Genomic DNA, 15,101 nt, shown 5'->3' with positions numbered 1-15,101 from the left:
TTAGACGTGTTGGATCTGACACTTTTTTGTTTGTTGTTTCTTACCAGGCATCACTGAGGTTTTTCACACTGTGACCAGATTCTTCTCCTGATCTTCACAGAGCAAAATGGAGAGTGCTGCCTTCCACAGAAACTCTTCATCATCTAACAGCTCAGCCAACACGGAGCTCTTGTCCCGGACTGGTTACACAATTCTGGCCGTTATCATGGGTGTGTTCTCTGCGGCAGGGATCATCCTCAATGTCGTGGTGATTGTGGTGACGGTGAAGCACAGACAGCTGAGGCAGCCACTCAGCTATGCCCTGGTTAACCTAGCTGTTTGTGACCTGGGCTGTGCTGTGTTTGGAGGCCTGCCCACCACAGTAACCAGCGCCATGGGATACTTCAACCTGGGACGTGTGGGCTGTGTGTTAGAAGCCTTTGCTGTTTCCTTTTTCGGTGAGTCTACTTTTTCTTTTTCCTCACATAAACAAAAGAAGAAATACCTTAATGTATTCTAGTACAAGTAAAAGTACCTCAAGTAAAACCACCTGAAGGGAATTTTGTTATTTTATGTAAGATTTGCAAAACTGCATCTGAATAAACAATCACAAAAACACAAGACTTCTGGAACAGTGTCCTTTGGACAGATAAGACTATATTTGACATGTCTGCATATATATTGCACAGTGGTGAAAACCAAATATAGCATATTGGCACAAACACTTCATACCAGCTGTTAATCACAGTGGTGAAGAGGTGATGATTTGTATTTGTTTTGCAGCTGTATACCAAAGCATTGTTGAGACAAATGTCAGTCTGACAGCTAAAGCTTGGCCACAATGTGGTCATGCCACAGATAAATGTGTCCAAGCACAGCAGCAAATCTACAACAGAATGGCTGAAAAAGAAACGAGTCGAGGTGCTGTAGTGACCTGGTCAAAGTCCAGACCTTGCTTAGTATTTCAAATGCACACAGTCTGTGGAAACTTTCATTTTCTCATGACTGCTTTTGAACTTTTTGAGCTTAAAAATAGTTACTTAAAATGAATTATTTAAGATATTTTGAAGGGAAGCTTTTGTTTTTAGTTACATTATGTACTGTATTTCATGTATTTATGTAAAATCTAATGTGGAAACTAAAATTTAAAACTATAGTTATTGTCATTGAATTAAGATTAGCATTTCTTCCTTGAAATGTAGCACTCAGGTATAGGACAGGTGTCTCAATAGTGCGCACAAATGCAACACTTGGAAAGCAAAAGTCATAAATTATTCTGTCTTTTCTTGCAGGTATAGCAAGTCTGTGCACAGTAGCAGTCATTTCTGTTGAACGCTACGTAGTGGTGTGTTATCCCATGGGTGCGGTCCTCTTCCAGACCAGGTACAGCAGTGACCATCAAGATCTCACTTGGGAATGTTCCTTGCTGTACCAAGCATGTCAGACACCATCTCTGTTGTCCTTAGGCATGCAGTTGCTGGAGTGGTACTGTCCTGGGTGTGGTCATTTGTGTGGAGCACTCCACCTCTGTTCGGGTGGGGAACTTTTGAGTTGGAGGGCGTCAAAACCTCCTGTGCTCCTAAATGGCATAGCCGTGATGTTGGGGACATGTCCTACATGATAATATTCTTCTTCCTTTGCTTTGCCTTGCCCTTTTCTGTCGTCATGGTTTCTTACTCGCGGCTTTTATGGACTCTCCGCCAGGTGAGCAACAAAGGCTGCGCACACCATATATTTTTGTTGATTGTACTGAAAACATAAAGGAGTCCTCTGCGCTTGAATTTTTTTCCTAGGTAACCAAGCTGCAGGTATCTGAAACAGGAAGCACAAGTCATGTAGAGGTGCAGGTGGCACGCATGATAGTAGTGATGGTGCTGGCCTTCCTAGTCACCTGGCTGCCATATGCTGCGCTTGCACTTGCTGTCATGATAGACTCCAGTCTATATGTTGACCCTGTCATCGCTACCATTCCTGTGTACTTTGCAAAAAGCAGCACTGTCTACAACCCCATCATATACATTTTCATGAACAGACAGGTAAGCTGGTTTGAAGTACACTTAAATTCACACATACAAACAAAGAAAAAGAGGAATTCAGGCTCATGCTGTATGTTCATGACCAACCATGATCGTGTGTTTCCAGTTTCGAGGCTACACTGTTGCTGCGGTTCTGTGTGGATGGGACCCCTGGTCCTCTGAGCCGCAAACATCTGAGAACGAGACCACAGTTCCGTTTTTCATCAAGACCCCCAAGAAAATTGTGCCTAAAAAATCTTTGGAATAGAAATGTGTAGAAATTATTATAGTCTCACTGTTCTCATTATCAACCTCTGCAATGTAGTGCAAGATGGTTTTCACAAATGTAAACAAAATATCAGAGAGTAAAAATGATGCAATGAGCAAGAAGGTTGCACAAATCTTATGTATTAAGGCATAAAAAATAACAGTAATAAAAGCAGCAGTAATAATAATAATAAAAAAAAGATTTCCCTGTTCAGGCAGGCTTCTTTCCTGTTGTCATAACCTTTAATGTATTCAGACAACAGCACAACATCTTTCTTGTCCTCTGTCATTGATATTGTAGAGGCTGTCATTGCTTTTTATCTCTTTTAAAGAATAAAAATACAGTTACATTAATCAAGAATAGAGATTGCACAACTCACAGTTTGTTTACAGACATTATTTAAAAGATAAAAAGATAAAACCTCACATATGTGAGCAAAATAGCCTCTGTTTACCTCAGTCTGTCAGTCAGGACCTGAATTATCTCTCCTGGCTGAAACACTGGCACACTTTTTGGGTACGCCTCTTTTGCTTTCAGATGTGGTTTGATTTTTTTGTGGCATAGATTCAACATAGAGGAAACATTTCTCAGAGATTTTGGTCCATATTGACGTGATAATATCACACAGTTAATGCAGATTTGACAGCTGTACATCCATAATGCGAATTTCCCATCAGACCTCATCTTAAAGTTTCTCTGTTAGATTGAAACCATCTGAGTACAGTCAACTTGTCATGATCAAGAAACCAGTTTGATATGATCTGAGCTTTGTGACATGGTGTGAGCAGTAATCAGAAGATGAATACACTCAGACCCCAAGTTACACTGCCACTATGCACATCAGCTGTTGATACAAGGCAGGATGAATCAAGGTTTACATGTTGTTTCTGGCCCTGACACCTGAATGCTGCAGACGAAATCAAGACACATCAAACCAGACAAAGTCTTTCCAGTCAATTTTGGTGAACATGTGCAAACTGTAGCACCTGGTGTGGTTTCCCGCTGCTGTAGCCAATCTGCTTCAACGTTCAATGTGTTTTGTGCATTCAGAGATGCTCTTCAGCATGCCTTGGTATCTGAGTTACTGTTGCTTGTTCTTAGCTGGCAGAACAATCAGTTATTTAGGTTACTGTTGCCAGTTTGAAGCGACCTGTCCATTCTCCTCCTACATCTGGAATCAACAAGGTATTTTCTCCCAGAGAACTGCTGCTCACTCTCTTTTTTTGGACCACTCTCTGTCGACCCTAGAGATGGTTATGTACACAAATATCAGCAGCTTGTGAATTACTCTGACCAGCCCATCTGGTGCTTCATGCTACAATCAGAGTCACTTAAATCATTCTTCCCCCATTCTCATGCTCGGTTTAGCTTCAACAGGTCGTCTTGATCATGTCTACATGAATAATTGCATTGAGCCGCCGCTATGTGATTGGCTGATTAGATAGCTGCATTAACTAACAGTTAAATAGGTGTAGCTAACAAAGTGGACCTTAATTTTCACAATGAAGAAATACAGGCAAAAGCTAAACTAGAAATTTATGTTTTGCAGCAAACTGCTAAAACCCTGTGAAAGTAATAGTAAAGAACACTTGATAGTAACGTATATTCAAAAGATTTAAGACAAGAAAAAAGTAATTACATGATTTTTAATTTTTTATTAGGTATACACATCCTCTTTGCTTCTTAAGGTCTGTCCTTCTATATAACCTTTATGGCTTTCATTGATTGAAAAACATAAAATAAAATCAATCAAAATCATCAGTGTCTTGTACTCATTTTGCAACATGATACTTCATTTCAGCCTTTTGGATCCAGCATGTAGAACAGAAAACAACTAAACCTGTGATAAGTTATGACACAGTTTGATCATTCACAGTCTCTCACGCCTTCCTAAATAAACACAAATGCAATCATACCCATCCTAGTACCATGGCTTTATTGATTACAGAAATATTGCTATGACTGAAGCCCCCCCCCCCAAAAAAGCCAGAATGTTAATAGCTGTATCAAACCTGTACACTTTTGTATATACAGAGTGGGGGACCATCTATGTACATGCTACATACTGTCACACTCTGGGAAAATAAGTAGTCCTTCTGACAGTTACTGACATGTGATCATTTTCTGAATCAGTTTTATAAAAAATTAAGAAAGATGCAGAAATGACCCTGTCAGTGCCCGAGGTACAGGAAAATCCAAACTAAAATCACAGGCCATCTCACAGATACAGTACATGTTAACATGTCAGCAGATTTGGGTGTGTGAAACAGTTGTGTGCTTGAACACCTGGTGCTTGGAGGACTTACTTTGGTCCTATTTTTCTTTTGTTGTTGTTGTTTTATGGCAGCCTGTAATAATAACAGCATGAAACAACAGTGTGTCTGAGCGCTTCAAGTCCTGTTAAATACTCAGCCCAGTTAGACGCGCTACATGACAGTTTCTGCTGTATTATACACGTATTGGATAAGTCAGATTTGTCATTCAAACTATCTAGTCCCAGTGCTGCCTGCACATCACACTTCTGTCTTCGTGTACGGTCTCCAGATGGTAAGGTGGTGTTTGGTGTAGAGATCACGCGATAAGGTCATAATGTCTCATGCAAAATTTAAAGGAGGTATTCCTTCTTCAGCAGCAGCTATTTCATATACCAATTAAAACCACTGGTGTTCAATACAGAAACATGCTTAGAGAGATGGCAAGAATAGACTTGGGTAAGTTAGTCTCTTAACATCAACATCTGGGTCAAATAAACAAAGAACGAGTGACAGAAATTGACAGGTTGATGCTGATAAATTGTACCTTGCATACAATTTAAGCCAGCTTTGCAAAGGGTTTCAGCCACTTCTATCAGGGATGAAACATACAAGACCATCTGTACCTAACACAGCATCCACAAAACAACACAAGGAATAAGTCCTGAGCTCAAGGAATGTGCAACACGTCCCCAGCCAGTCACCTACTGTAAAGACTGAGAACAGCATCCTGGAATTATCTTTGCTTCTGACAAGTAACACATATGATCATATATACAACTTAAAAAAATACATAGAGTTGGGATGGAAAAAGTGGGGATGTTGGATGATCCACTCATGATTTAAAGAGGTAAAATTGGGTGCAAATACGAGGTGTGATCAAAATGTTCTGAGAACCTGTGCATAAAAATCAAACGTCTTACCAGAATAAAATCTACCAATACAGGTCATGGCATGTGCAATCAGCTTCCATCGCAGCTCTTGTTTTTTGATCGCTCCACTGAAGTCTCGTTCTGACCACACAGTGTGCACTCTGAGATTGCACCATGGACTAAAAACTTCTAATAGAAAATATAAACTTCTGTTTCAAACTGACACGGATTTTGTGCAAAGGATCAACCCTGATGATGAGACCCGGGTCTTCAGCTTTTACCAAGGAGTGTTCTGAAGGCAGCGTGTCAGAGAAGGAGTGAGACTGGGAGTTTCCTATTGTAATGTTCTACTGTAACGTCCTGAGGAGCCTGATGGGGAATCCATCTGAACTGCAGTGCATACCAGTGTACCATCACGTCTTGCTAACCAGCACAATCGCCATGGATGAAGGGTCGTCGCTTTAAGGAGATCCGGCATGAATCATGGAGGCACAGGTATGGGGCTAACAGAACTGGGCTTCCGGTGAGACAGCTTCCTGTGCACCTCTGCACTGCGCTGAAAGCGGTCCAACGCGAGATTGGCCCTCTTTGGGTTTTTATGGACATGTCCTCAGGACTTTTTGATCACATCTTGTAGAAGAGCTCAACATTAATACCTGCACATCAGACAACAAATCCGGACAACTTCTGAGTCAAGGCAAAAGAGGAGGGAGGTGTCTAATAATAAGCAGGTTAGGATTTGTACACTTTTACCTCTCTGTCCTTCAACGATAACTTCCTCGTGTATAGAAACAGGAGCATCTTGTAGCGTAGTGTTCTTTACAGCATATAAGAACGTGACAAATATAATTCATGTCTACTACTAGTATGTGGATTGCTGAGTGTTTTTAACTGCAGTAATGATTTGTGCAATATATCTGTCCATGGGTGGTGAAACTGTTTTTTTTGTTGTTTTTTTGGTTTATCTGTTTGGGTCTTCTTCATTTCAATATCACTGGTGTGTACTTGATGAGGTATCATAATGACAGCCACCCGGACCGCTAATGAACAATAAGGTGCAAAAATCTACCTCTGTAAACTCCAAAGATCTACACACTTTCAAGTGAGCATCAGCATGTGAGTGTGTTTTTAAGAGAAAAGAGAAAGACGGACAATGACAGAAAAGCAGAGACTGGTTGCATTTAAGGGTTATGTAATAAAGGGCTGAGAGATCAGGCGAGGGTTTAGAGTTGAGGTGCAATATTTAGAGTTTGGATTCAGGCTGAGGTGCGGCATGAAAAAGCTTCTAGTTCTACAGCTCAGTCTCTTTATATACAGCAATAGTCTGAAAGAAAAAACCATGGAAGAGAAAGTCGGGGTTCCAGCTTTCTCTTTCTTTTCATTCAAGTCCATTCGAGACTCCTTCGTCCTCAAACAGCAAGGTCTGTTTTAAAACCAGCTCACATCCTGAACACTGCCCCATACTGGGCAGCAGTAGTAGCAGCAGCAAGGAGATTCATATACTCTCCGACTTTTCTTCCAGCATCACACACTTTTTTTTTTCTCTTTTTTATGTTTGGGTTCGAGCTGAGTCTTTATTTTTAAGAATGAAATCTTCAGCCTTAGTTTCGTGTGGGTTTGTTGTCATTTTGCAGTGTGTGTGTGTGTCTGTGTGTGTCTTTTTTTTCCTGTCAGTATGTATTTATGTGGCAGGGTGCGTGTGTGTCACTCCTTCAGTGTGTAGGCGGCAGGGTCAGTGGATGTATGTCTGACAGACAAGCTCCACGTGTCACTGTCCTCCTCATCTCATCGCCGGCACTAAAACAGCACACTCTGCCTCCTGCTCTTCCCTTGGGCTGAGAGAGAGACAGAAGAAGACAGGGGAGAGAGAGAGGGAACGATGTGAAAAACAAATAAACAAACAAACATTTGGATGTGATTTGGACACTCAAACATTGTAAATTTCACTCCATGCCAGCGACACAATAAATTCAGTTGGGTCCAGAAACACTGGACACACTTTCATGAACGCTGCAGCAATTTGTTTCAGTGTGATTAATCACACAACTTAAACTTAACCAACTAGTCAATCAGTCTAGAAAACATCACAAAACAGTGAACAGTATCTGTGTTGCACCTTTCAATCACTAGTTGATAAACATTAATATTTTACTAGATTGCAAACCTACCAATCATCCAGTCATTTTCTCTGCATTGACCACTCGACTGACAAGTTTTCTAGGGGCTTGATGTGAATCCTGTTAGGTTCAGTGAGGGTGTATGTGTGCTGGAAATGCCTGGCTCAATGTGACAAACCCATCTTCATTGACCTTGCTTTGTGTACATAGGGCACATAGTTGCTGCTAATGACACTTCTCTACTGGAAATTTGAAGAAATATAATGAAATTAAAAAGAGCAGTTTGCGTAATGCTGCTTAAGCTAAATCACACTTACCAAAAGTATAACATACAGCACAGTAAAGCACTCAAATCCATGCTAATTTAAAAAGACTTTTGCACACAAAAGTCAAACAAACCCACAGCACAAAAGCCTCACTTACAGATGCTACATCTCTCGCTGCAGAAATCTAAACAGGACTGGAAAAAAACAAAAAAATCTAATGACCCCCTGTCCTCAGATCACATTCTTTGCTCTTATGAACAAACTGTTGCCCCTTTGATTCCCTCACATGAATATTAGGAGTGGCTTGCTCTGAGAAAAAAAAGGGGATTAGTGAAGTGAAATCTGAAGAATGCTTGTGGGAACAGGCTTGAATATGAAGAGGAACCAACAAAACACAGACATGAAGAAACAGCTAATAAATAATATGTTGTTTTAGTTGACAGGGTGCAGGGAGGGAAGATGGATATAATTAAATGCAATTCAGGAATGGTCTTATATAAAGTGGTGTTTGCAGCAAAGGAGCGGTGCTGACAGAGAAGAAGAAAAAAAGGCCCGGTGGCAGCCAAACAAAAAAAAGAAAGCGAGAGCGAGATTACTGACACATGAAAGAGACTGTATTTACCAGAACAGTAGGGCCACTCAGCCAGTGGAAGTAGAGGAGAGATTGTGACTCTGAGCCCTGGGATTGGCTGCCTCTCTCTGGAAGTACTGCGAGGGTGCGGAGCCTAGCTTATTGGCCATCGCTTTTTTGGGTTAGGGAGAAGGGGGGGAGGTTGGGAATATTGAGGTGTTACGGAAGAGTTGGAGTAGGGTACACAAGGGAGATTAGAGAAAGGATTAAGGAAAAGATGAGCAGTGCAGAAGAAGAGAGCATGGGCACCAAAGAGAAGGGACAGTTTATCAGAACATGACAGCGAGGCAACACAAGCAGAAAAACAAAGATACACACACACAGACTGTGATAAGGACAGAAACTGTGAAACAAATCGAAGCAAATGTTGAAGGGTTAGGGTTAATGTACAGAGACTCAGACAAAGGCAACTCTCCCCAGCTGCATTTCAGCAGCCATGTATACAAGGTTTGGTGGACTGGTTTGTTTACATGTGACGGGACTTCAGGAAAGCTAAACATACTCAAAAATGGATCTAAGGCCACATTCACGTTGCTGTACTGCTGTACTTGAAGCTGACTTAAATGCTAACGCTAGCATGGCAACCAGATCACAGTGATGTGAAGTCTTTTTAGAAAGTGTGTACATTATTGTACTTTATTGAGCCCCGTGGGGAAATTGCTCTCTGCATTTAACCCATTCACTCAGTGAAGCAGTGGGCAGCCATTGGGCGCCCGGGGAGCAGTGTGTAGGGACGGTACCTTGCTCAGGGGTACCTCAGGGTAGCTGTTAAGGGGAATCGAACCCCCGACCTTCCGATCATGGGGCAACCACTCTACCTACTGAGCTATCCCTGCCCTTATGTCAGTCACAGATAAAACTAGATTGTGCTATTTGCTTCCACTATTCGTGAATTTAATATTGCTTCTGAGTGAATGGCATTGTGCGATGTTAATACTGGAACTGGGGGATCTGTGTGTGGTGAAGGCTGAACCTGGTAATAGACCACACAGTGGCATGAGAAACGACAAAAAGCAAACACTTAGAGGAAGAGCGAGAAGAGGAGGAAGACAGGGAGCAAGTCCTATCCTGTATCATACTTTTATCGAGGATTCCTGATTTCTCTCATTTCATCCCTTCCTTCTTTTTCTTTTTAAATCTTGAGCACTTACATGACTCTGGGTAGACTGAGGATCTCTTTCCGGGATCTTTCTGGAGTTGAATCCCTTTTACAGAGAAGATGGATGCAGCTAAAAAAGAAAAACAAAAGAAAAACAAGCAACAAAGGTTATGTGGGACAGTGTTTGTGCAATTAATGTGGATATTCAAGTCAAATGCATGTACTCACTGTCAGCCAGAGTCTGAACCTGTTCTCCAAGACATTTGAAATAAGAGTGTTTGAGAGCATCCTCAGCCAATATCCGCTTCTTTGCTTCAAACTAGGGACACATAAAGACAAAATCATTATGGTGTACATGATCTGTAAACAGCAGATAATTGTAATTAATTATGTTCTTTACCTGTAAGAGTTTTGAGAGCAAGTCATGACCTTCATTGTCTATCCTGTGTGACAGAAAGCAGAGAAAAAAATTAAGAGCGGATGGAAAGAACCGAGAGGAGTGGCAGTGAGATCAAAAGCTGCGCAGGAATCTGGTGTTCCCACTGTTTCCAAATGGTCATTACGTTTTCCTCCAGAAAATGAATCTTAATCTGCACATGCAGGCCTCCACTAGATCTTTATACCTGGGTGCGTGGTTCACAAGGGGCTCTGCGTGGTAGCGGGGAAAATTGTATGTCTTAAACTCTTCACTGGTGGTGATACCAGGCCAAGTCTCTTCTGTGGGAGTACCTGGAGAAGACAAAGAGCATAATTTAATACAGGGAGTGCAGAATTATTAGGCAAGTTGTATTTTTGAGGAATAATGTTATTATTGAACAACAACCATGTTCTCAATGAACCCAAAAAACTCATTAATATCAAAGCTGAATGTTTGTGGAAGTAGTTTTTAGTTTTAGCTATTTTAGGGGGATATCTGTGTGTGCAGGTGACTATTACTGTGCATAATTATTAGGCAACTTAACAAAAAACAAATATATACCCATTTCAATGATTTATTTTTACCAGTGACACCAATATAACATCTCCACATTCACAAATATACATTTCTGACATTCAAAAACAAAACAAAAACAAATCAGCGACCAATATAGCCACCTTTCTTTGCAAGGACACTCAAAAGCCTGCCATCCATGGATTCTGTCAGTGTTTTGATCTGTTCACCATCAACATTGCGTGCAGCAGCAACCACAGCCTCCCAGACACTGTTCAGAGAGGTGTACTGTTTTCCCTCCTTGTAAATCTCACATTTGATGATGGACCACAGGTTCTCAATGGGGTTCAGATCAGGTGAACAAGGAGGCCATGTCATTAGTTTTTCTTCTTTTATACCCTTTCTTGCAGCCACGCTGTGGAGTACTTGGACGCGTGTGATGGAGCATTGTCCTGCATGAAAATCGTGTTTTCCTTGAAGGATGCAGACTTCTTCCTGTACCACTGCTTGAAGAAGGTGTCTTCCAGAAACTGGCAGTAGGACTGGGAGTTGAGCTTGACTCCATCCTCAACCCGAAAAGGCCCCACAAGCTCATCTTTGATGATACCAGCCCAAACCAGTACTCCACCTCCACCTTGCTGGCGTCGGACTGGAGCTCTCTGCCCTTTACCAATCCAGCCACGGGCCCATCCATCTGGCCCATCAAGACTCACTCTCATTTCATCAGTCCATAAAACCTTAGAAAAACCAGTCTTGAGATATTTCTTGGCCCAGTCTTGACGTTTCAGCTTGTGTGTCTTGTTCAGTGGTCGTCTTTCAGCCTTTCTTACCTTGGCCATGTCTCTGAGTATTGCACACCTTGTGCTTTTGGGCACTCCAGTGATGTTGCAGCTCTGAAATATGGCCAAACTGGTGGCAAGTGGCATCTTGGCAGCTGCACGCTTGACTTTTCTCAGTTCGTGGGCAGTTATTTTGCGCCTTGGTTTTTCCACACGCTTCTTGCGACCCTGTTGACTATTTTGAATGAAACGCTTGATTGTTCGATGATCACGCTTCAGGAGCTTTGCAATTTTGAGACTGCTGCATCCCTCTGCAAGATCCATCCATCCATCCATCTTCATCCGCTTTGTCCGGGGCCGGGTCGCGGGGGCAGCAGCCTAAGCAAAGAGGCCCAGACCTCCCTCTCCCCAGCCACCTCCTCCAGCTTATCCGGGGGAATACCAAGGCGTTCCCAGGCCAGCCGAGAGATGTAATCTCTCCAGCGTGTCCTGGGTCTGCCCCGGGGCCTCCTCCCGGTGGGACATGCCTGGAACACCTCACCCAGGAGGCGCCCAGGGGGCATCCTTGTCAGATGCCCTGAACCACCTCAGCTGGCTCCTTTCGATGTGGAGCAGCAGCTGCTCTACTCTGAGCCCCTCCCGGATGGCCGAACTTCTCACCCTATCTCTAAGGGAGAGGCCAGCCACCCTTCGGAGGAAGCTCATTTCCGCCGCTTGTATCCGCGATCTCGTTCTTTCGGTCACTACCCACAGCTCGTGGCCATAGGTGAGGGTAGGGACGTAGATCGACCGGTAAATTGAGAGCTTCGCTTTTACACTCAGCTCCCTCTTCACCACGACGGACCGGTGCAGCGTCCGCATTACTGCAGCTGCAGCCCCAATCCGTCTGTCGATCTCCGGCTCCCTTCTCCCATCACTCGTGAACAAGACCCCGAGATACTTGAACTCCTCCACTTGGGGCAGGAACTCATCCCCGACCCAGAGTGGGCACTCCACCCTTTTCCGGCTGCAAGATATCTCACTATTTTTGACTTTTCTGAGCCTGTCAAGTCCTTCTTTTGACCCATTTTGCCAAAGGAAAGGACGTTGCCTAATAATTATGCACACCTGATATAGGGTGTTGATGTCATTAGACCACACCCCTTCTCATTACAGAGATGCACATCACCTAATATGCTTAATTGGTAGTAGGCTTTCGAGCCTATACAGCTTGGAGTAAGACAACATGCATGAAGAGGATGATGTGGACAAAATACTCATTTGCCTAATAATTCTGCACTCCCTGTATACACATGCACACAGTGTACACGCACACATAAAAGCAAATGCTCATCCAAATTCCATTGGTGTCTCACCAAGGATGCGGAATATGAGATGAAGCTCATCCTCCACAGTTGATCCAGGGAAGAGAGGTCTGCCTGTGATCATTTCATAGAATATGCAGCCCACACCCCTGGAAGAACGACAATAAAGTAGTACAAAATTATAGTGTTTTAGTCATCTATTATGCAGATTCAGGCTGCCAGGGGATGTAAAACTATAAACGAGTTGCAAAGTGGTTGTTTTTATCTAATGCATAAAGCAAAAGATTTTTAAAAATCTAACTTTCTCCAATTCTATACATAAATATGAAAAAAGAACCTTTTTAATCAAATTCTACAATGTTTATGTCCTAACATCCATACAAAGTATTTAAATGCTGATGAAAGACAAAAGAAACAACTCTACTCTGAAATATGCTGGTACCTCAGAAGTGACAGCTGCACAAACAATGAAAATGGGCAGTATTGATAAATGTGTCCACTCACCACATGTCAATGGGTGTAGAGTACTCCGTGGAGCCCAGCAGCACATCTGGTGGTCGGTACCATAATGTCACAACTTCATTTGAGTAGGTCTTCGTAGGGACCGACTTAGCTCGAGCCAAACCTGATTTTAAATAGTGAGACTAGTTCATAAAAATACAGTTTTGTAATGTGGGCCACCACCTGTGAACCTGTGAGAAGATGTCTTATCCAAACTCTGTAACAGCTTTTCAACTTTGCATAGTGTCGTAGTTGATGAATTTTAAAGTTTTGTGTTCTATGACATAGATCAATTCTTGTTACATTTTTTAACTTTACATATTTACTGTTTATTTTTATAAAGTACAAAGCTTGCTATGCACAAGGATGGGCCTTTAAATTGCATAAAAATGCATTAAATATAATGAATACATACATTAAGGAGAACAGAAACTCAAAATACAGAAAGGCAAAATAGTATCAGGCACAAATAAGATACACAATACCTGAAAAAAGATCATGCATAAAGCTAGCTTCCATATGAAGTGATATGGAATTAATGAAATATCATGTTACAACTTTTACCAAAGGAGGGGAGTGTTGGGTAATTACTCCAAACTATGTTGTTTTGAGTAGCATGACCTTTAGGAGTTGCTAGTGGGACTCGTACTTGTTTGGGTTAGGGTGTATATAAAAGGCTACTGGGTTCTAAAAAACACACACACACTTATCTCACTCTGATGGATCCATGTTGCGTAAAAATACTTAAACATGTGGACTGGAGGAGGATTGATCCATCCTCCTCCACTCCACACGTTTAAGTATCCTTGTCCACATGTTTTTTGAGCCTATCTTTGAAAACTGAAATAATCAAAATGAGACAAAAATAATATTTTAAGTAATTAGCTTGTGAGAACCTTAGAAAACTAAGCAATAAAGGAACTTTCAGCATATTATACAAAACTATCTGCCCTTTAAGTTAATGACAAAGGTGACATACCAAAGTCTGCCAGTTTGAGCTCTCCTTTTTCATTGATGAGCAGGTTCTGGGGTTTCAGGTCTCTATGGAGGACCTTCCTCCTGTGGCAGTACGCCAGACCTCTTAAAAGCTGAAATAAGAAGATCTGATGTGGAGAGAAGAGGATGTAAACAACACAATCAGCCACCAGACACATTTCCATTTTTCAATACTGACCGCTTGTAATACTCTAGATTACCTTAACGTTGTGAACGCTCATGATGCTCCCACAGTCGTCCATATATTGCTTCAGGTCTTTTTCCTGATGAGAAAGAAAGAAAGTGCTTATCTGTAGTTTCTGGTTTCATGTAACTCACACATTAAAAACAAAGTGACACTCACCAGATACTCAAACACGAGTGTTAGGCACTTGTCAGTGTGGATAATGTCATGGAGAGTGACAATATTGGCGTGCTTCAAGTCTTTCAGTAGAGACACTGGAGGAGAAGACAGATTAGACACTGTCAGTCAAACAGAGACAAGCTGTGAGACGTAACACGGCTCATACTTCAGTCACAGCCCGTGGCGCTACAAGACACTTTGTCAAGTTTTTGTCTGTATGTACAAGTGTGCCATGTTGACTTTGGAGGTGTGTGCTTCCAAATCACAACTGTTTGTCAGTACCTTCTCGGATAGCGGTGCAGGGCGCGCCCTCCTCGTGCTCTAGGCGGATCTCTTTCAGGGCGACCAAGTTATCTGTTAACTTACTTCGCCCCTTAAATACTGTCGCATAGGTCCCCTGCAGAGATGTAAAAAAAAAAACAGTAAATGAATGAGTAAAATACAGTGGATGAACACTTTGTTTGCATTGCGTTGCTTCTGCTGGTGGCTCTTTATTGACCTCACCTCTCCTAGTTTGTCCAGTTTGATGTAGGTTTCAAGTTTCCCAAAGCCGATCTCAGACTGTGGAGGACAGAGAGAAGGCGTTTGAGGAGGCTGGCAATGACAGGTCAAATCTTGCTTTTGCACAGCCTGATCGGATACTGCATCATATTTAATTTAACTGTCAGCCTCACTACTTTTGAAATCTCTCCGACAATTGCAGGTTTCTGAGTCACCAGGCCTTTTTTTATCCTGTAATGTGTACAAA

General features: G+C 42.1%; 2 protein-coding genes across 6 annotated transcripts in view; one reads left to right on the top strand and one right to left on the bottom strand.

The window, feature by feature from the left end:
- The first annotated feature begins 106 nt into the window (after positions 1 to 106).
- Positions 107 to 3,851, top strand: parapinopsina (parapinopsin a). Its single transcript, XM_085444715.1, has 5 exons — positions 107 to 437; positions 1,272 to 1,362; positions 1,446 to 1,683; positions 1,773 to 2,015; positions 2,122 to 3,851. The coding sequence occupies exons 1-5, from the start codon at positions 107 to 109 to the stop codon at positions 2,260 to 2,262; spliced, it is 1,044 nt and encodes a 347-aa protein (XP_085300841.1). The 3' UTR covers positions 2,263 to 3,851.
- A 51-nt stretch (positions 3,852 to 3,902) lies between these two features.
- LOC146683872 (cyclin-dependent kinase 17-like) overlaps positions 3,903 to 15,101 on the bottom strand; it is a 49,272-nt gene continuing 38,073 nt past the window's right edge. For 3 of the 5 annotated variants that reach the window (XM_085444707.1, XM_085444708.1, XM_085444711.1), the window contains 13 exons: positions 14,858 to 14,914; positions 14,636 to 14,750; positions 14,354 to 14,448; positions 14,211 to 14,273; positions 13,994 to 14,117; positions 13,018 to 13,138; positions 12,565 to 12,662; positions 10,123 to 10,228; positions 9,900 to 9,942; positions 9,728 to 9,818; positions 9,552 to 9,629; positions 8,392 to 8,512; positions 3,903 to 7,221 (listed from right to left, as the gene is read on the bottom strand). In XM_085444707.1, coding sequence (XP_085300833.1) covers positions 8,409 to 8,512; positions 9,552 to 9,629; positions 9,728 to 9,818; positions 9,900 to 9,942; positions 10,123 to 10,228; positions 12,565 to 12,662; positions 13,018 to 13,138; positions 13,994 to 14,117; positions 14,211 to 14,273; positions 14,354 to 14,448; positions 14,636 to 14,750; positions 14,858 to 14,914 — 1,095 coding nt within the window. In that variant the 3' untranslated portion in view covers positions 3,903 to 7,221; positions 8,392 to 8,408. The remainder of the gene's footprint in view (positions 7,222 to 8,391; positions 8,513 to 9,551; positions 9,630 to 9,727; positions 9,819 to 9,899; positions 9,943 to 10,122; positions 10,229 to 12,564; positions 12,663 to 13,017; positions 13,139 to 13,993; positions 14,118 to 14,210; positions 14,274 to 14,353; positions 14,449 to 14,635; positions 14,751 to 14,857; positions 14,915 to 15,101) is intronic. The other 2 variants (XM_085444710.1, XM_085444712.1) reach the window with 1 other exon arrangement.

This window comes from Copadichromis virginalis, linkage group LG20 (genome assembly GCF_057382275.1).
Source record: "Copadichromis virginalis isolate Kocher_CV1m ecotype Utaka linkage group LG20, C_Virginalis_male_GT1.1, whole genome shotgun sequence".
In the NCBI taxonomy this organism is placed as follows: domain Eukaryota; kingdom Metazoa; phylum Chordata; class Actinopteri; order Cichliformes; family Cichlidae; genus Copadichromis; species Copadichromis virginalis.
Note: the sequence above shows the minus strand (reverse complement) of the source record. Positions and strands in the feature narration are given on the sequence as shown.